This window comes from Malus sylvestris, chromosome 5 (assembly GCF_916048215.2).
Source record: "Malus sylvestris chromosome 5, drMalSylv7.2, whole genome shotgun sequence".
NCBI lineage: Eukaryota > Viridiplantae > Streptophyta > Magnoliopsida > Rosales > Rosaceae > Malus > Malus sylvestris.
Genome location: NC_062264.1, coordinates 32,663,491 through 32,684,935, shown reverse-complemented (window position 1 = coordinate 32,684,935; position 21,445 = coordinate 32,663,491). Strand labels below are relative to the sequence as shown.

General features: G+C 36.7%; 1 protein-coding gene and 1 pseudogene across 1 annotated transcript; both read left to right on the top strand.

The window, feature by feature from the left end:
- The first annotated feature begins 509 nt into the window (after positions 1-509).
- LOC126622790 (transcription factor MTB3-like) lies at positions 510-5,041 on the top strand (annotated as a pseudogene).
- A 2,477-nt stretch (positions 5,042-7,518) lies between these two features.
- Positions 7,519-13,831, top strand: LOC126622789 (uncharacterized). Its single transcript, XM_050291511.1, has 10 exons — positions 7,519-7,552; positions 7,676-7,768; positions 7,881-8,077; positions 9,008-9,051; positions 9,343-9,499; positions 9,530-9,659; positions 9,979-10,100; positions 10,200-10,404; positions 10,522-10,810; positions 13,690-13,831. The coding sequence occupies exons 1-10, from the start codon at positions 7,519-7,521 to the stop codon at positions 13,829-13,831; spliced, it is 1,413 nt and encodes a 470-aa protein (XP_050147468.1).
- Positions 13,832-21,445: the final 7,614 nt, after the last annotated feature.

Sequence of the window (21,445 nt, the reverse complement as noted above, 5' to 3'; positions counted from 1 at the left end):
GAGGAGGAAAAAAAAATTATATTTAACGTTTCTAAACTGAATCGATGGTTGGTTTTTAACGTCATCACATACGTCGCATTATTGTCACTCACATTAGCTTTGCGGCTTATCCGGGTTGTTGTTTGCCCGATGCACCATTTCCCACGGTGTAGGGGCGATTGTGCAGGTGGTAGTAGATATGAGGAGCTTTGGGGTAGCAACCTGAGTTCAAAGGGCTTGGAGTGTTAGGTTACCCCTATACTTTTCCTTAAACAGATGTGATTATGGTTGTTTTCAGTTCAGTATTTCAGTTTGTATTTCCTGGCATCCCCCTACAGTCTACTGTCGCGCGTCGATCCTGGATGTAGGTCGGGATCAGGGCGTGACAAGACGAACTAGGCGGATTTAAGTAAATGCATTATATTTCGTGTAAATAAGTGTCTATTTATACTTGAAATATACATAATTTCATCATAAATTACAAAATATAATGACATATATATTATGAAGTATTGAAACATAATGAAAAAATGAGGAACAAGCGTATAACGTGTGTTCATATAAGTATTTAACAAGTCTCTTGTAATTTATTAAGAAAAATAAAATGCAAAATGAAAGTTATCTATTTTCTGTCTAAGTGAGTCACAATTTAGGCGGTTGTCTAGGTGGGTCTTGGAAGTATGCCATTTTCTGGCGGGCTGTTAGCTCGAAATCTGGTGGACCTGCCTTGATTTGGGGTGATGGGCATTGCAGAGACACCAAGGGCGGTGGAGCTGGGGACGTGAATTCTAGTCGGGATAGTAGTTTGGAGGCAATGCAGAAGAAAAAAGAGGTGAAGAAGTGGGTGCTTGAGAAGCTCCACGCGTGTTTTGGCGGTTTGAATGGGGATAATTATGCAAGGAGGTTGGATGGGGTGTTAGATGTGGAGATGTTTCATCTCACTTCAATGTGTTATGCATTTCAACTTGATTCGATCTCACACTGTGGTCCAGGGGAGTCATACAAGTCTGGAAAATCGATATGGGTTTCGGATGCCGGTAGTTGTTTACATCATTACCAGTCAAGGTCATTTTTAGCAAGATTGGCTGGGTTTCAGACAGTGGTGTTTGTACCAATGAAATCAGGAGTTGTGGAACTCGGTTCGGTCAAATCAACTCCGGAAGAACAAAGTTATGTGGATACGGTCAGAAGTGCATTTGGGGAATCTAGTCCTATTCAGGCAAAGGCATTTCCAATGATATTTGGACGGGAACTAAGTCTTGGGGGTCCAAAATCACAATCAGTCAACATTTCCTTTACTCCAAAAATAGAAGAAGACAAGTAAGAATACCCGCACTTCGCAGCGGGTTTAAAATAACGTTAAAGTTGATAAATGATTAGCTAGAAACATTGAGAATAGTTTTGTTCATTACTTAAATAGTAGAATATGTACATGGCATATTTGTATCTACTCCACAATAAGAACCTATGTACAACCAAAAAGGCCTATACTCAATTTCACGGTTGAGTTTAAAATCCTAACACAGCAGTAGCAAAGAAAATGGACTAAAAACAAAAATTGACAGCCAAAAAAGTTAGGCATTCCCCGGTAATCTGACTTGAAATTACAGGAAGACAAATAAAATTGGAAATGAAATTACTTCAAAAGATTAGACAATCCGCCAATTGCTACCACTCGATAATTTTGTTGAAGATACAATTCTGTTTCATTTCCCTGCAATAGCAAGTACAATTCTGTGTCAGTTCTCTACACTAACCCAAACCCACTTCTTCAATTCCTTCTTATTTGTTTATCCTAAACAAAAGGAACCTTATGATATTTAAACCTTAATTATCAATTATATCAAGTATTTCGGAAATACATAACCAACGAAATTCCACTAACGAACTAAACAAATGGCTCTTCAATACATTGTTCCATAATCACAACTTACCTTCCAAATTGGATAAAATGCAATAAGCAAGAATTGCAATATTCTGAGACTTCTTCGGGTAAAGCACACACCTAATTCAGAAATTTTCCAATAAAATTGGACAAAATGCAATAAGCAATAATTGAATATCACCACTTACCTTCCAAAAGTGCTTCACAGACTTCATCAATGGTAACATTAAGCCCCCTCAACAAAATTGAAAAAAAAAAAAAGATTGTTATTGTAAATCTTGACATTTAGTAAAGATGAATGAAGGAAAGTGTAGTTATTGAGGAGGGAGCAATGTTCTTAATTGCTAAAAAAATTGAATACTTTCTCCAAATGCATTTAATAAGATACGTTAAAAACAAACATATATTGATCTATGAATATAAGTGTACCATCAGTGAAAATAAATTTTCAATTGCTCATGAATAATTAAAACCGACACACGTTAAGAGCAACATATGAGAAGTAGACTTATTGAATTGCTCATCTCCCCAGTAACTCTTGTACCACAATTCTCAGCATGCAAGTATGAATAAAGGGTGACGGAAATATACACCTTCTGCCGAATTGTAAACTGAGAGAAACATTAAGCATAAATATAGGAAAAGATTTATAAGATCTTCGAAAATTGTAGAGAAATGAGTACGTATGCATGTATAGAATATTTTCTTGAAATGGTTGAAGAACCATTTCAATCAAAACAGAAAGTTATATGCAATTTCTAACACCCCAGCCACCATTATCACTGTTATCTCAAATGTTCACATAGTGTTTCTTTCTTTCTTTCTGTTTCGTTTAATTTGCTCTAAGGGAACTTCTTTATCTTTGTGCAGTTATAAATTTATAGTTCCCATATCTTGCTCGCTTCATTTGTGTGTGTGTTTATGTTTCTTCCATCGAACAATCATCTGAATAAGTGAATTTTTCATGTCTACATTAATTTTCTGGACTTATACTCCTACAATAGGCTTATCATATCTAAAGAGTTATGGGAGATCCATTTATTTTAATTTCCAGCCAACCATTTTCCTAAGAATGGCGTGTTATTTCCCCACTTTGCTGGAGTCTTGAAGAACCAAACCTGCTTTAATCCTACATTTATAATTTGTAATGTTTGAATAACTTAAAAACGCATATTCATATCTAAATTCACACAATGAAAAATCAACAAAATAGTAAAAAGATAAGAGGACAAAGACCAATTACATACCTCTGTTTATTTTGATCATCAGGCATCCAATATTTATTCCACCATGTTATAAACTGGATCACACCTACAAATAAGTAAAGTCCTAGCATGTTGCTCCCTAAGCAACACCAAGTCCATCAGTCTGCACAAATCCTCTTGCAGAATACACAACTCAATTGAATCATTACGTATGATAAATTAGTAAGGATTTAAAGCAAAGAAGTAAGTACTATTACCTACCTGTGCACTTGAAAGAGATTTTTTGTTAATCACCTGCAACATTACTAAACACCATCAAATTCCAAAATAATTACAGAATAACAGAGCTAAAACTTATTTGAAAGAACTGCCCAACAACAAAATCATATGAAATATTGAAACTATGATATTTGCAAACCTAATGGATAAACACAATCACACAAACAACACAACATTGAGCAATTTCCTAACCAAATAACGCAAATAGCTTAATCCCCAACTTTTGCTATGTAATATATTCTACATGAACCTATCTTTTGTTTCTTATTGAGATAACTCTGCCATCTAAAAATCACATTCTTTATCAAATTCAACAATTGGGTAAACATAGATTGAAAAAATGAACTCACATCGAGACGGAAATCATTCGGAAGCTGCGCCAAGTAGTCATCCGAAAGATCAAAGCTGTCCTGCACAGGAAATAACAAAACCGAAAAAAAATCAAACTTTAAATTACAACTACATTAAGCAATGACAATAAGTAAAGGTTCAAAACTTGACCTAAAGGATCGAAATTCGAAATGGGAAATGGATGCTCACGGCTAGTTCTTGGAGTAAAGATTGAAAAATTGGACTGTTGGGTTGGAAGGATTTGGGGGAATCTGATTTTGCGAGGGAGAATAAGGTAGTGGGGGATTTGGAGGGGAGGGTTTTGGGGAAATTGGAAACTTTTAGAGAAGAAGAAGAAGAAGAAGAAGAAGAAGAAGAAGAAGAAGAACCAAAGTTGGGTTGATGTATGAATAGGAAAGAGAGCTGAGGCGTGGGAGGGTAGCGGTGGTTGAAACTTGAAAGGTGGAAAAAGCGGTGAGCGACGGAAAAGGTGGAGGAAGCTGGGAGTCCCACGTATCACATAATTCATCCCAATTTGACAACAAGACAAAAGGCCAAACTCGGAATACCATAAAATAATTGGGGGTAAAATCGGAAATCCACTGTGCTTATTAACAGTGTTTCGGTTCATTTTCTCTTTTAGTATATATAAATATATAATATAATTTTACATCTCCTCCAGAATCGTTTGAATTACAATCAGTAGATGTCGAAGTGAGGATAGTGAAGTAAAACTGTTTCCGCAAATGAACCGAATGATGGTTGACGGTTTCAATGTTCAGACAAGAGTCTCAAGTTCGGAGCTGCTCAAGGATGAGTCCTCGGCACAAATTGATGAGGGGAAACCCAGAAAGAGAGGGAGAAAGCCTGCCAATGGGAGAGAAGAACCATTGAATCACGTGGAAGCAGAACGGCAGAGGCGCGAGAAGCTTAACCAGAGGTTCTATGCACTAAGAGCTGTTGTTCCTAACATATCGAAGATGGATAAAGCCTCTCTTCTTGGTGATGCCATTACCTATATCACCGATCTCCAGAAGAAGATGAGAGTCATGGAAACTGAAAAGCAGATGGTAAACAACAAGGGAAAGCAGTTGCCGGTTCCAGAGATTGATTTTCAGGAACGCCTCGAGGATGCAGTTGTGAGGATGAACTGCCCATTGGATTCTCACCCGGTTTCTGAAGTCTTCAGAACACTTAGGGAACATTAAATTGTAGCTCAAGAGTCTAACGTTTCCATAACTGATGAGTGTCTTCACCTCGTGATGATTTGTTATATAACTTCAGATTGATATTATTGTACGAGTTGTTTAGTTTATGTATGAAAAAGAGCTCTTTGTAATTTTGAACATGTTCGGAACCAAAATGGATGCTATGAGTTACTGTTTTACAGTTTATGCATGCATGTTTAGATGAATTGGCCAGAGCCAGCCCTCAAGTAAGGGGAGATTCCTACACGTGACTTGGCCACGTGATGAGTGCTACACGGTGATGTGGATATATCCTAGTTACACCCAAGTTTTTCTGGTCATACGATTTGCTTATTCCAACTCCATAATTTAAAGGGTATTGAGTTTGACTGATAAATATGTACCCCTTTTTTGGGGGATGCTGGGAACCTTTGGTCATGGCTTCTCTGCCAGTCAAGACTCGTAAACGACTCAATCAAAATCAAGAAAAAGGAAATTTGTTCAGTCGTGTTAAAACCAGCTGAGGAGTGACACCTATTCCCCTACTGTGTTAAAAATATTGTTTGAATTTGACTCTCTGCGTTATGCTTTCCTCAGGGCTTGCATCAACCACCAAAAAGTTTACTTTTTAATCCTTCTTCTATATGCCTTGTAATTCAAGGCGGATTCTTGCATATGTCACGGCGGCTATATGATATATTCCTGTCTGAGTATAACACTCATCGTGTCCTTGTCAGGTGTATTTCCCCACCTGAGTATAAAGCTCATCACGTCTTTCTCATAGAAGACTATTAAAATTTAAACTATTGCTTTGCACCCAAACTATAGTGTGTCACTGTTTGGCATTCAAGTTAGCGTGTATTGATTAATTACATATGGACCAGCATGCCATGGTTGAACCTTCAAGTTCCATTGGCCCAAGTCAATTTCAAGCTCCGAATTAACATTATAGCTTATGTACTAGTCAAGGGCATGAGCAATTTGAAATTTATAGGGCCGTATATAACAGGTCTCACCTCCACCACACTTCATCTCAGATTTCATTTCCTTATTACAAACTACTGTGAAAACTCATTTTCACTTTCCAAAGCAATTTTCCCGAAAATGGGTCTGTAAAACGTTACCACATGAACATGGAAGGAGCCAATGAAGGCTCACAGGGAGCATATGCCCATACTCAAGTTATTCGTTTGTTAAGTTGCAAACTACAATTATATAATATACACGCGTTATCTTTGAAGAAAATATATGTAACTAATATCTAACATACCTTCATACTGCATATACTTCATATCAAATATTATATGAGGAAAAGTGCTCTTGTTCTGTCATTTAGACCGAAAAACCTCTCTTCTGCATAATCATGTATTAATATTTTTCTTATCACTTTGCCACTTTCCACTACTAAATGAATTTTTTGTAATATTGGAATTGTGATCCATCATCATTTGAAATCATCCCTATTATCATATTGGGTATAAGCCATACTATAATAAGGTTTCCTTAGTTGATTTTCGGGTTGCCCCGACTAGAAGAAATTTCTAGCTCCGTGCTCGAACCTAAAGTTCCATTTGAGTGTCAAATTAAGATGAGGTTCTGTTACAGGAGGACTTTATTCTCAACTCTTTTTGTTGTTGTTGTTCTGTTTTCTTGTCTTCAAGTTGGAGAAATGAGGCAATTGAAGGCAGAGCAATGGGCTAAGAACCATGGTGTTGACTTGCGTTTCAGTACCTCCAGAGGGGTCGCCGCCGCCCCCCCCCCCCCCACCCCCAAACCGGCCCTAATCCCTGCACCCACATCCCCGGCCGCAGCTCGGGTATTTGCACCTGAATGAGATGAATGTAGCTTACCACTCTGCATGAAGCCTTCTTAGCCATGCATTCCTCACTCTACTAATGTCGAGAATTAACGTTCCGGCCGGTGCTATTGAGACTCAGAAACGGGAGCAACAGATGTTAAAAAGTTCAAAATGTGTATATTGTTTAGCTAGTTTAGTATCCCTGCGGTACAAGTCATGTATAATAACCTATTTTTTTTCATTATTTTTGTTGGTCAATTGGCTAAAAAGTTTTGGTTGTAATTGTAACCCAGGAGACTATTAGAAAAAACTAATGAAAATGACTTGAAAATTTTGAGTTTTAACGATAAGGACAAAATAAAGGGTAAAGTGAATAGTACCATGATTGACTTTTTGGTATAAAAATGTGGTTTTTTGTTAACGTAAACAGTACCGAGAGTTTTTCGTTAAAGTTCTTTTTTTTATATATTAATTGAACTCATTTTATTTGTTATTTATTTATTTTGAGGAGATGGATGAACAAATCTCAGTTTTTAAATGTCATGTTATAAATCAACTGCTAAAACAGTAAAATCCCACAGATTGGTGATGTTGTATCTGCTACACAAATAACAAGACTTCCCTGCTGAACATTTCAGCAGGAATCCCTGCTTACACCAAATCCCAGGTGGACACTGTTGCGAGTTATATATTAGTTAGAGTGTAAATAGTAGTTTATTGTCCCACATTGGTGAAGTATATATGTAATACCAATTGTAACTCCTATATATACTCCACTTTGGAGATTAATGAATGTATAAAAAATTCTCAAATATTGTCATATATATTTTTGGTATTTACCATGTTTAGTTCAATATGGCATCAGAGCAGTTCGCTCTTGATGACCTATGTGCTTTAATTTTGTGCTCACATTTTTTGTGATTTCCTTCGTAAAAAAAAAAAAAAAAAAAAAAGAAGTGAATAGTGGCGCTCTACAGTACAGTGCCTGAACAGTGATCTGCTTTGTGAATAGTGGTCCTCTACAGTGCCGTAAACAATGCTTGCTACATTGCCGTGAATAGTGCTCTGCTACAGTGCCATGAACAGTGCGTTACTACAGTATCTGGTAAATTGTTTGCGTATCTTTTGTGCCTTTATTGTTCGTGATTTTTGTTCAATGGCTCAATATAATCATAGTGTTGTTATGCATCTTGGTGGAACAAATAAATGGATAATAGATACTGGGGCCATTGATCATGTGACTAGTGACTCTAGAGTGTTTGATGAGTTATGTGACTATGTTCGTGATCCGTATGTTACTAGTGTAAATGGAGCACATTCCCCTATGAAGGGTGAAGACACTATCTCTCTGACCCCAACCTTATCATTGGTCCGTGCTTTACTTGTTACTGATCTTAAGTGCAATCTTTTGTCGGTAGGAAAACTTCTTGATACCTTATATTGTTCTGCTCACTTCTACCATACGTATTGTTATTTTCAAAATATTCAAACTCAGAAGATAATTGGTTATGGTAAAAGAATAAAGGGTTTGTACATCTTGACTATGGAGGATACTGTTGTTTCTGGTTCAAATAATCATCAAGTTTTAAGTGCTAAAGTGGATGACAGACATCAAATTTGGTTGTGGCATCGACGATTGGGACATCCATCATTCAGTTATATGAAACATCTATTTCCTTCTTTGTTTCGCACTTGTAGTGATTCAGAGTTCAAGTGTGAAACATGTGTCATGGCTAAGAGTCATCGTGCTTCATTTCCTGTAAGTGATTCTAAAGCTGCTTTGCCATTTGATTTGATACATTCTGATGTGTGGGGTCCAGCGAAAGTTACTTCTAATGGATTCTGTTGGTTTGTTACTTTTATTGATGGTTGTACTCGGTTAACTTGGGTCTTCTTGATGAAGAATAAGAGTGATGTTCCGTTACTTCTTCAAGAATTTTGTACAATGGTGTTTACTCAGTTTCAGACCAAAGTTATGGTCTTCAGGTCTGATAACGGGGGAGAATATGTGAATCACACTTTGGCATGTTTTTTTCGTGATCATGGTATTATTCACCAGACGACTACTCCATTTACACCCCAACAAAATGGTGTGTCCAAACGGAAGAATCGTCAAATAATGGAAGTTGCTCGCTCCTTGATGTTGGATAAATGTGTTCCTAATCATTTATGGGGTCATGCTGTTTTGGCTGCTGTGTATTTGATCAATCGTGTTCCAAGTAGGGTTCTTGATTTTCAAACACCGTTCAATGTGCTACAAAACCATGTTTCTCTTGTTTATGTATCAAAGCTTCCTCCGAAAGTATTTGGGTGTATTGCGTATGTGCATGTCTACTCTCATCAGCGGAGTAAACTTGATGCATGTGCTCTCTGGTGTGTCTTTATTGGGTATGCTAACAATCAGAAAGGCTATAAGTGTTATCATCCTCCGACTCAAAAAACTTATATTACCATGGATGTCACCTTCTATGAGGAAGTTTCGTATTTTGTGAAGCCCTCTTCCGACTCTCCACTTCAGGGGGAGAGGGGGAGTGAAGTGCAGATTCGAAGAGATGGTATGGATGATGTGTTACAGGTAGAGTTGGGAACAGAACCTATTATGTTGCGTGATACTGATCAGTCGACTACAGATAGTGATCGGTCAACTGTTATTCCCAAAACTATTTCTACTGACGATAGATCAGATATGCCCAGCGAGTTGCCTGTTAGTATGTCTGACGAATTACCTTCTAATGATCGGTTGCCTGCTGCTGATATATCTAACGAGTTGCCTGATGATGGTTCGTCCAGTGATGATTCTTCTAACAGTTTGGTACAAGATGGTGGCATACATAAGGTAAATTTTAACGATTCTTCTACTTATCAGTTGCCTCCACGAGCTAATCGTGGAAAACCTAAAGTACAATATGAGCCTGATATGCATGCCAAAGCCAAATATCCTATCAACAATTATGTGTCTACTCATCGTTTATCCAAACCATATGCATCTTACATATGTCAGCTATCTAGTGTATTAATTCCAACAAAATTGCAAGATGCTTTGTCTGACCCTAAGTGGGTTAATGCCATGCAAGTTGAGATGGAAGCTTTGGAAAAGAATTCTACTTGGGATTTGGTTCCTTTACCAAACGGAAAAAAAAGTCGTTGGATGTAGATGGGTGTTTACTATTAAGCACAAAGCGGATGGTTCTATTGACTGGTATAAAGCTAGATTAGTTGCTAAGAGTTATACTCAAACCTATGGGGTGGACTATTAGGAGACATTTGCTCATGTTGCCAAACTTAATACTGTGCGTGTTCTTCTGTCCTTAGCAGCAAACCAGGATTGGCCTCTGTTGCAGTTTGATGTTAAGAATGTTTTCCTTCATGGTGATCTTAAGGAGGAAGTGTATATGGATCTCCCACCTGGTATTGGAACATCTCCTGGAAAAGGTGTTGTATGCAGGTTACGAAAGGCCTTGTATGGTTTGAAACAATCTCCTAGAGCGTGGTTTGGGAGGTTTACAAGTTCAATGAAGAAGTTTGGGTATATCCAGAGTCATTCAAATCATACTTTGTTTCTAAAGCGACAAAATGGTAAGCTAACTGCATTGATTATTTATGTTGATGACATGATAGTGACTGGTGATGATCAGAAGGAGATACAACGTCTTCAAAAATACCTAGCTACTGAGGTTGAGATGAAAGAATTGGGTGAATTTAAGTATTTTCTTGGAATCGAGGTTGCACGATCCAAGCATAGTATTTTTGTGTCTCAACGGAAATATGTTCTTGATTTGTTAGCTGAAACAAGTATGTTAGATTGCAAACCTGTTGATACTCCGATTGAGCAGAATCATCGTCTGGGCTTATTTCCAGATCAAGTTCCTACTCATAAGGAACGGTATCAGAGGCTTGCGGGGAGATTAATTTATTTGTCTCACACTCGCCCTGACATTGCTTATGCAGTTAGTGTGGTAAGTCAGTTTATGTACTTACCTAGTGAAGCTCATATGGATGCAGTAACCCGTATTTTGAGGTACTTGAAGATGGCTCCTGGCAGATGCCTGTTTTTCTCCAAGAATGGTCATTTAAATGTTGAAGGGTATACAGATGCAGATTGGGCAGGTTCTATCACTAATCGGCGATCTACATCTGGATACTTTACGTTTATGGGTGGTAATTTAGTTACTTGGAGAAGCAAGAAACAAAAAGTGGTGGCTAGGTCAAGTGCAGAAGCTGAGTGTCGTGGTATGTCGCATGGTGTATGTGAGTTGTTGTTGTTGAAAAAAATTGTTGAGAGATCTTGGGTTTAACCCTAAAGGTGCTATGAAACTTCATTGTGATAACAAGGCTGCTATTGAGATTGCTCATATTCCAGTGCAACATGATCGAACAAAACATGTGAAGATTGATCGACATTTCATTAAGGAAAAATTGGATGCTGAAATTATTATGTTTCCGTTTGTGAGATCTGAAGATCAACTTGTTGATGCTCTTACTAAGGCTATGTCTCATAGTGTGTTTTCCAACTCGCTTGACAAGTTGGGCATGCGTGACATCTTTGCACCAACTTGAGAGAGAGTGTTGCGAGTTATATATTAGTTAGAGTGTAAATAGTAGTTTATTGTCTCACATTGGTGAAGTACATATGTAATACCAATTGTAACTCCTATATATACTCCACTTTGGAGATTAATGAATATATAAGAAATTCTCAAATATTGTCATATATATTTTTGGTATTTACCATGTTTAGTTCAATAGACACGTGTCCAAATTTTAATCAAAACTTGGACACGTGTCCACCCGTGATTGGGTGTAAGCAGGGAAGTTAATTCTCTACACAAAATGCAAGATAAAACATCTTAATATCTCTCTCTCTCTCTCTCTCTCTGGACGGTGATTCAAACTATTGAAGATTTTGAAACTACTGCATGATAAAAAGTTGTTAGCAGTGATTCCTCAATTCCTATTTCAATGTTTCTTTTGAGGCCGAATTAACTAATTTCTACCAAAATTTTCTAGCATGTGGTACTGAGTACAACACCTCTTCTTCATTTTCCTCCAATAACATTTTAATACACTTGGTTTGCTCATTATCGTTTTGGATTAGCGGAACCTGATTTTCATTTTTTCGGAGAAGATACAAGTTCAAATTTTATAGTCGATCATTTTTTATAAAAGAGACAGTTATTTCTAGACATCAAGACTTATTCTTATTCAATTTTGTCCAGTAAAACTAAGAGGAAAAACAATACTTAGGTCATGGCTAGTGCATTAGAGAGGACTTAATTAGTTTTGAGATGTTTTGGTTAATTAAACAAACACGGTTGGACACATTTCAGGTCAAATAAGACTTGAGTCATCACAATATGGTTCAATTGTGTGTGTGTATGACAAAGTATTCATGTCGTGTAAAACGTTAGCACACACCGATACAAATACTATAGCTACGACTAAAACTTCAATTAAAATAGTCAACGTTCAAACATCAAAGGCCTTGTACACGCTTTTACTTGCATGCCTAACTCCAAATCTCAGTTCAAAATTGCGATGAAAAAAATAGTAACAAAAACTCGATAAGAATTGGTCAAAATACCTTTATAGTATTTGTAATGTTAATAGAAAAGAAAAACAAAAAATTGAATCAGGGCAACTTAATTAAAAAAATATATAGTAAAACCTCCTTATAATAATACTCTATATAGAAATAACCTTCTTATACTCAAAAAAAATTTAGTCTCAACTTGAGACCAATTATGTATATTAATAAACTCCGGATTGTAATAAATTATAATTTTTATAAGTCTCGTATTAAGGAAACTTGCCTCCTTATCATAATAATTTTCAATAAGTATAAAAATATGCAACGCCACAAATAAAAGTTTAAGATGAACTAAAATATTTCTCAATAATTGTTTGAGTCAATGTTTGATTTTTACAGTTGATATCACGTTTTTGAGGTTACGAGTACGTAATAACTCGTCAACATGAACAATTTCTTGAAGCCCTAATTTTTCTACCTTCTGTAGAACAGCAAAATAGCTTTGCTTTAGTAGCTGTGTACAACCAAGCAGGCAAAGCTAGTAAGTAGCCTTTTTGTTTCTATAGCTTCACGCCCCCACACATTAAACTTAAAGAGACTACATACATACATGCACTATATTTTAAAGATTGGGTGTTTTTTTTTTTCCATTGCTACACCTTGGAAATTGACATACTCCACTAATAGTTCTTTTTATCTCACATTTTTTATTAAGGATAACGAAGTAAAAAATAATAATATTTATAGCTACACCTCTAGTAAGTAATAACCTCCCTAAAGTTTTAAAATCAATTTGGTTCCAACATTATGACAATATAAGGGTTTTACTGTACTAGAATAACCTCTAACAAGTGGTTAGTTTTCTTGTATTTTGTTTTTCTTGCTTTATGAGATGTAAGGTTTTTGTCTCCCTGACTAGGTGTAACTTTTTTTTTTCATATCAATAAATTTCTCTCGTACCGTTGAGATTTTCTTAAAAAATAAAAAATAAAAATAAAAAGCTATAGATGGCAAGTGGCTTTTTACACAGTGATGAAAAAGAGTTGAACCATTGTATGACATTTGGTCCACAATATAGTGAAACCCTAAAACCAAAACCCTTGCGGATATGACGACCCATTCAATTCCAAGTCTTTAGCATATAATCATCAATTAACAGTCAAAACAACGAAACAAAAAGATTTATATTGAAAAATCAGTCATATGAAAGCTGATCTTAATTGATGCATATAAAAAGCCCCATATTCCCCATCTATTCATTCATTCATTCCTTCAATCCCTTCGGTTTTTGACAGACAGAAAAAAGAAGCAAAATCTTTGCTTTCCTTACAAAACCTTTTCTGTATCTTCATTCATTCATTCCTTCCTTCTTCTACCGAAATTAAAAAGAAGCAAAATAATCTTTGTTTGCCCAACAAAATGAAGTTTCTAAAAATATTTTTGGTGGCAGTGTTTTTAGTGGTTTTTCTTATGAACATGCAATCTTCCGAAGCCTGCAGAATGTTGCATGGGGAAGAAAAGTTTATGCATCAGATGAAGAATGATGTTTTGCATCAGATCGATCGTCCCTTCTTCCCTTTGATCAGGCAAATACTTAAGGGCAGTACCCCGTCCGGAGGTCCTAATCCGTTCACACCTTGAAGTACGTAGTACCAATTCCAAAGATTCTACATCGAAGTGCAATCATCAACGAAAAGCACTAGCAGAATTAACTTTAAATCAAATTAAACACTTTATATATTTTCTTAGCAGTGAATAAGTAGGAGAATGCCTGCAGTCTAGCTATAGGTTTTTTTTTTTCCTTACATGTAAAAATAAAGCGTATGCTTCACAATGCATATGAAGTTGACAGAATAATACGAAGTATTGAATAAATTCTTTATTTACTAATTTTTTTTTGGGCATGTATGCATCTGTAGCTCTAGCATGAGTTTATTTACCTTTTAATTTAGGGTAGTGCTATTCACACACCGTTTTTACCTCTAACACATCATTGTTATTGTTTGTCCATTAATCTTCTTCAATTCATTTTAATCCGACGGCCAGAATTAAAAAAGATTTGTGAGAGAGGTAAAAAAATGTGTGAATATCATTGTCCTTAATTTAACAGTGAGTTTAAAATTTGCTATTTTAATGACAAAAAATTAAACTGCAGAATTGCGAAAATATATTACCTGCTCTGCAAAAACCTCTAACAATGTTTGCAGAGAGATACGTATTATACCATATGTGTGTGTGTGCGCATAGTGAAGATTCTGCATCTGGTTTAAAAGGCACCTTTGAGGCCAATCTTGGAGTGAGATGGCTCCACCGTCGCTTGGTGTTAGTACGTCGCACGTTATAACTTGATGGATAAGTAACACACGTGACAATGTAACTTTCATCACATCGAAAAAATGACTCATTCGGTATAGTAAAACCCCTTTAATTATGCATGATATCTAAATTAATATGCATCGACGTGAGTCATGCGAACGTTTTCTTTTTACAATGGCATGCAATATCATGAACGATAAGCATGTAGACTGTGGACAATCAAAATATATATTAAACATTTGGCATGCACTAATCGAATACAATTCATATGCTGCGCCCCAATTGCGCAGCATCAGGGAAGGAAAACCCAGAACCAGAAGAACTACAAGAACCCAGAACTTCTGAAGGGACCAGAGGGGTAGAACCACCGTTTCTAGGCATGATTTCCGACCAGGGGAGGGGTCAGCCACCCCTCCTTGCTCCTATGTAGCTTTGCCCTTGCTCCCCATCGAGCTAGCTTGAGTTTAAACTAGTTAATGTTGTTTTGCATCGTTTTAAAATTTGGAAATCATTAAGAAAATTTACATGGAAAAGAGATGATATGTAATGAAATAAAGAAAAGTTTGCGTGTCAGAAAAGTTATAACAATGCAAGTGATGGATTTGCTTTGGTGAATAATCTTTCTCTTCAATTCATTGTGTTTCAGGTCAAACTCTTTTCCTTTTCTAAGCGTACATAGCTTAAAGTGGTATATTATCATTTTCATTTAAAAAAAAGTTGTCACAATACATTACTTGAAATTATTGAGACTCTTTAGTGTAACTGTTATATCACCACCTGTTATGAATTACTAATCAACTCTTTGTTATAATAGCAATCTCACACATGCTATGCATGTAGGAGAAACATATCGAAAGAGAAGTGGGAGAAAAATATGGAAGAATTTTAAATAAAATCCTATTTTAATCTTATTATATTAAGGTTATTTATTGCAACTAAGGATAAAAAATGGGACTGTGGGGACATAAATGGTATTTTAAAAAAAGTCTTATAGAACGTGTGCTCTAAATAATAGTATAGACAACTATCACGATCAATGGTCTAGTAGAAACGTCGTAAAATTCAAAACCATGTACACTTCGCGGTCTTGAGTTTGAGGCACGAAGTTGGCAAAAACACAAATGATTTTTTGGTTGAAAGCTTTAAGACGATGTGTGCTATTTGACTGAAGTAAGAGGTTAAGTGAAATGCCTTAGTCTTTACGGGCCTCATTAAGGATTAATCTTATCCTTTAGGATGTGAGATACCTTTGAATTTGACAAAAAAAACAAAAAAAAGTATAGACAACACTTAAATTAGTAACACCTTATGATTTTCCAAATTTTACAACGAGGATTTATTAAATCATAATTTATATTCATTAAGACACCTTATTCTCTCTCCTAATAAAGCATGATAAATTATTTTAAGGTCACATGGGACTTTAGTGAGCAACGATAAGATTCAATTTTTTTGTCTGAGTATATGTCATGTCGTTTAAAAAGGTTTGCATACTACAAACATTCAAACGTTCTATGCATATGGGAGAAACATACATATTGAAAAAAGATGGAGAAAAACATGGAAGAATTCTAATTTAATTTAATAATTTAAATCCACAAAATTCCTATTTTAGTCTTGTTATATAAAGGTTATTTATCGCAATAAGGAAAAATAGAATAAAATGTGGGGACATAAATGGTATTTAAAAAAAAAATTATGACCAAGCTTGTTCTCTTGATAATAGTATAAACAACAACCACGGCAAGTGGTCTAGTAGAAACACGGTAGAATTCCAAGTCAGGTATGCTCTGTGGTCTCTGGTTCAAGACACAAAGTTGGAAAAAACACGAATGATTTTCTGATTAATTGAAAGCTTTGGGAGGAACTATGGTATTTAACTGTGACGGGGGATAGGTTGGACTGCCTTTAGCCTTTTCGGGCTCCAGTAAAAATTAGTCCTACCTTTTGGAATGTGAGATATCTCAAGCTTTGGCCAAAAAAAAAATTAGACAACACTAAAATTAGTAACTACTTAAGATCATATTAACAAATTTTCAAAATTTATAACGAGGACTTTTTACACCATAATTTATGTTCTTTACGGCACTAAGTTATTCTCCTAATAATGCATGATACATTATTTCAAGGTCAAATGGGACTTTAGTGAACAAAGATAAAATTCAACTTTTTGTCCGAGTATAGATCATGTCGTGTTTGCATACCCAAATACCACAAACATTCAAACTTTCAAGATCCTTATAAACGCTTCCCCACCATGCTTTACTTCTCAGTTCTGATCGATCAGTTTGCGGAGCAAGCAAATGAATTGATCAATTCTCATTTTTCTCACCCGGTTTACTATGATCATATATAATTTCGTGAGATCCAAAAAATGTCCAATTTAATTATGTTTTCCGTCAAAAGGAGGTGGCTGATCAAATCTAGTCGCTGGAAATATTCTCTCTCCGATCAAAAAGAAGAAGAAAAAAAGGTGATGGATGCTAACTGTGGATGCAAATTTCTATCTTCTTCTTGGACAAAAATGCACTTGCAAAACAATTAACACCTTAGGTCAAGACCAAGAGTCTCACACGCCTACGATGAATGGAAGGGGTTTTGTCTGAAGAACCTCTGATGCCAAAGTTAGAATTTGAGGGGAAAATGTTTGAGAATTTTGGAGAATTTTAGAAGAGAATTGGACTTAGGTTTTTTGGAGAAATGAGGGTTATTTATAGGGGTGTGGCCGGCCCTTTTTGGAGAAAAGGGATCTGGCCACTTATGGTGGTTTTTGGCTCTAATTGCAAGATATTATGCCAAAAAAATATGTTGCAATCAATTAGGAAATTAATTAGAAAATTAATCAATTAATTTTGGTAATCAATCCAAACTTAAAAGGATAATTAGGGGTTACCTTGTGGGGAGGATTTGATGAGGATTGATGAAATAGGTTTTGAATAAATACCTATTTTGATCACCTTGGATCTTGATTGAGCTGTTATTACCCACTGCTTGCTCGTGGGAGTTCCGATGTGCCTTGAGGGTAATTTTGTCTTTTTCACCCAAAGATCCATGTGTCGCCTCCATATTTTTCTTGATTATTTTTTGCTCCACAAATGCCTCCACACCTATTGGGCTGCTCGTAGGAAATCGCAACAGGTGTAGAAATCTTCTTGCTTTAGGAAACATAGGATTGCTTCCTATTTTGATGTAGATTCCCTATTTAATTGGAAATTAGGTCCGTCTAGGAAAGGGAAATAAATTTATCCCAAAGTCTATTTAAATGTACCTTAAGTAGAGAGAAAGTTAAAGGATATTTGTTCCCCGTCCCCTATCAATCTTCTATACTTGCTCTTGCAAAAGACCGTTTTTCGATACTTTCTTCGTATTCTCTGCGCCACACCGAGCTAAGAAACAATTAATTTTCCTTGTCTTCTTCTTGGATAGTGCTGTTGTTGGGCAGCCGTCGGGGTGGTGCGGCACGTCGGCTAGCAGGGGCCAGGAGTTGGCTCGGCATGGGCCGATGAGGTGTTATGGTAGGGACCATTACTTAGGTTGCTCAAATTGGCTAAAGCCAAAGTCAATTGTGAGGCTGGGGCCTCGGCTTGAGGTGTTGGGGCGCAGTGCTAGGTGAGCTGTATGGCTCATGTCCTTTGAGAGAATTGAGGAGGTCACGGGCCAGGTCGGTTATTGAGAGAATTGAAGAGGTCGCGGGCCTCATGGGTTGCTGGAATGCTGAGCATGTAGGCTTCCTGCCTACTGGTTCGAGAGAAAAAAATGAGGGAAAAGCCAGTATGGGTTGAGCTCCCCTGCTGAGTACCGTGAATAACGTTGGCTGCTTAGTCCTCTTCGCCAGGAAAAATGTAGGCTGCTCCCGACAAATGAGATAAAGAGGATCAAGGCAGATGCATTGGCTCGTCTGATCGTTGTCGTGGAGCTTACTATGAATGAAGGTGGAAAGAAGATATATTCCCCACCTGCTCAAGAGATGCCGGTTGAGGAAAAACTGAAGACTTCATTTGCTGCTTGTAAGGGTTTGCCTGCTGTCGAGAGGCCTATGATTGACTTGACTTCTTCTAATGGGAAGAAAAATGAGGCTGCTAGATCTGAACTTGTGATGTCTGCCATGCTGAAAATGGCTAGTATGATTGCTGATAGGATTGCTCAACATAGAGGTTCTGTCATGCCCCTAGTGCCGAAGTCTATACCAAGAGGTCCGTTGAGAGCTAAGTCTATTTCACCTTTGGAGATGTTTGCTACTATAAAGAACGATAAGGTGGCGTTAAGGCCTATTCCTCTTGCTACTGATACTGGTTCGCCTGCTGAGAAAGAATAGATTGCTAGCGTGGGCAGTTGTGAGAAATCCACCAAACCTATTTTTGGAGAGGTTGCTGAGATCTGTGCGCTTTTAAAGCCAAATAGACATGTGTGCCAAGCTTATTGATGGTGTTAGAGAGGTTATTTGCCTAAGTTTCTTTGCGAAGCATACGACCCAATATAGAAGAACTGTTCTGCTTGCTATGATGCAGTAAATGGTGATTCTGGCAGCTGAGTTTATGCTCCTTGTCCAAGAGAATGCCAAGGCTACCAAGGAGATAGCAAAGACTATGGCAGTTGAAGCTTATTCTTCTGCCAAGAAGATCAGAAAGTTGGAGTCTGAGCTTGTCGCTTTGAAAGGGTCTAATATCTCTGCCCTTACTTCTCTGTAACTTGAGACCACTAGCCAAGAGTCGTTGACTTGAAGACTAGGCTTGATGCGATCCAATTTAAGTATGAAAGTGCAGAGAATGAGATTGGAAGTTATATACCTCATATTCAAGATCTTGAGCGGGCCATTTATGAGCTTCATTTTGCTGCTTACGCAAAGGATAAAGAGATGATTACTGCTTATAATCAAGTTAACCATAAAAAATGTTGCCGGCGTTGGATAAGACTTCTGCACTTATGCACAAAGTGCACCAAAATGGTGCCGCTATTTTCCTGAGAAGAGGATCGTTGTTAACTTTGGAAAAGATGATTGTGCCGTTCTGCAAAGTATATCAATCCAAGAAGAACTCCTCCAAGTTGTTCATCTTCAGTGGCTCGGATTTACTCGTCAAGAATCTTCTTGGCGCAACAAGTTTCTACATAGACACGAAGGTGCTGAAAAGTGATCTTTACGGGAAAAGTCGAAATCTACTCATCAAGGAATTTTCTCGGCACAACATGTCTTCATGTAGAGACGGAGGTGCCAGAAAATGGTTTTTACGAGGAAGGTCAAAATCTTCTGGTCAAGGAATTTTCTCAGCAAAACATGTCTTCACGTAAAGACGAAGGTGCCAAAAAATGATCTTTACGGGGAAGGTCGAAATCTTCAGGTCAGGGAATTTTCTCGGCACATCATGTCTCCACATAGACACAGAGGTGGCTGATCAAATCCAGTCGCTGGAATCGTTTGAATTACAATCAATAGGCACCAGGGCCGGCTCAGGCCCAGTGCTGGCAGGGCGACCGTCCAGGACCCAAAATAATTGGGGGCACTAAAATTATTAGGGTAATATATTTATATATGTTTTCATAAGAGTATAAATTTATAAAATTTGGTTCAATGACAAAGAAATTGAACTATAACTGGTGGTTTTGTTGTTTGAAATTAATGAGGATGTCTTGGATTCAAAACACCATGTGTGCTTATTTATTTTTCAATTTTTACAATTTTCTTTTCATCGTAAGAGTATAAATATATAAGATTTGACTAAATAATCAAGAAGTTTAATTAGAATCAATGGTTTTTGTTGTTTAAAATTAACGAGAGGTCATAAGTTCAAAATGCTAAGTGCTAGTTTATTATTTTCAATTTTTACGAATTTTGTTTGGTTGTTCATTTATTTTTAATTAGTAGCTAGTAGCTATGTGGGTTATTATTTTTAAACATTTGTTCCAATTCAAGTCCAATCTTCAACAAAGAGTTATGCGTTGACCAAATTTTAGTACCCATTTATTACTATACATATCAATTAAAGACTCAATAACATCATTATTTTTTAGTCCCATATTGACAAGGTTAGTAAATAAGAAAAAAACACCTCACGATTTATACAAAAACACTTTAAAAGTTCAAATACAAAACAAAACTCAAATCTATCTACTTCTAACCCGGAGTTTTTTTGTTGCCTTCTCACGATACAAAATAAATTAGTTTTTCCGTGTTTATAAATTATTAAGTTTAAAGTGTTTTTCTAAGTATAATTTTATCGATGTTTTACGTATGAAAACAAATAATTTTATTATATAAAGTGAGGACACATTTGTTGGCGTCGCCTCAGGCTTCAAAAATCTCTAGACCGGCCCTGATAGGCACTTCAAATGGATGTCGAAGTGAGGATAGTGAAGTAAAACTGTTTCCTCAAATGAACCAAATAATGGTTGATGGTTTCAATGTCCAGACAAGAGTTTCAAGTTCGGAGCTGCTCAAAGATGAGTCCTCCACACAAATTGATGAGCGGAAACCCAGAAAGAGAGGGAGAAAACCTGACAATGGGAGAGAAGAACCATTAAATAATGTGGAAGCAGAGCGGCAAAGGCGCAAGAAGCTTAACCAGAGATTCTATCCACTAAGAGCTGTTGTTCCTAACATATCGAAGATGGATAAAGCCTCTCTTCTTGGTGATGCCATTACCTATATCACCGATCTCCAGATGAAGATCAGAGTCATGGAAACTGAAAAGCAGATGGTAAACAAGGGAAAGCAGTTTGCCGGTTCCAGAGACTGTGTTAGGGTAAAATTTGCTATTCCTAAACAAAACGCCTAAGTCTGTAATGTCTTGGACTAGCGCATGTCTCAATTGTAATTGCTTTAGTCTAAGTATGTCTCTCATGCTTTTGATCACAAAAATAATAAGCGTTTTAGAGATATCCACTCAAGTAAGTTTGTCATGCAGATACATTACATATAGTTAGGTTTGTTTTGGTTCAATTTCA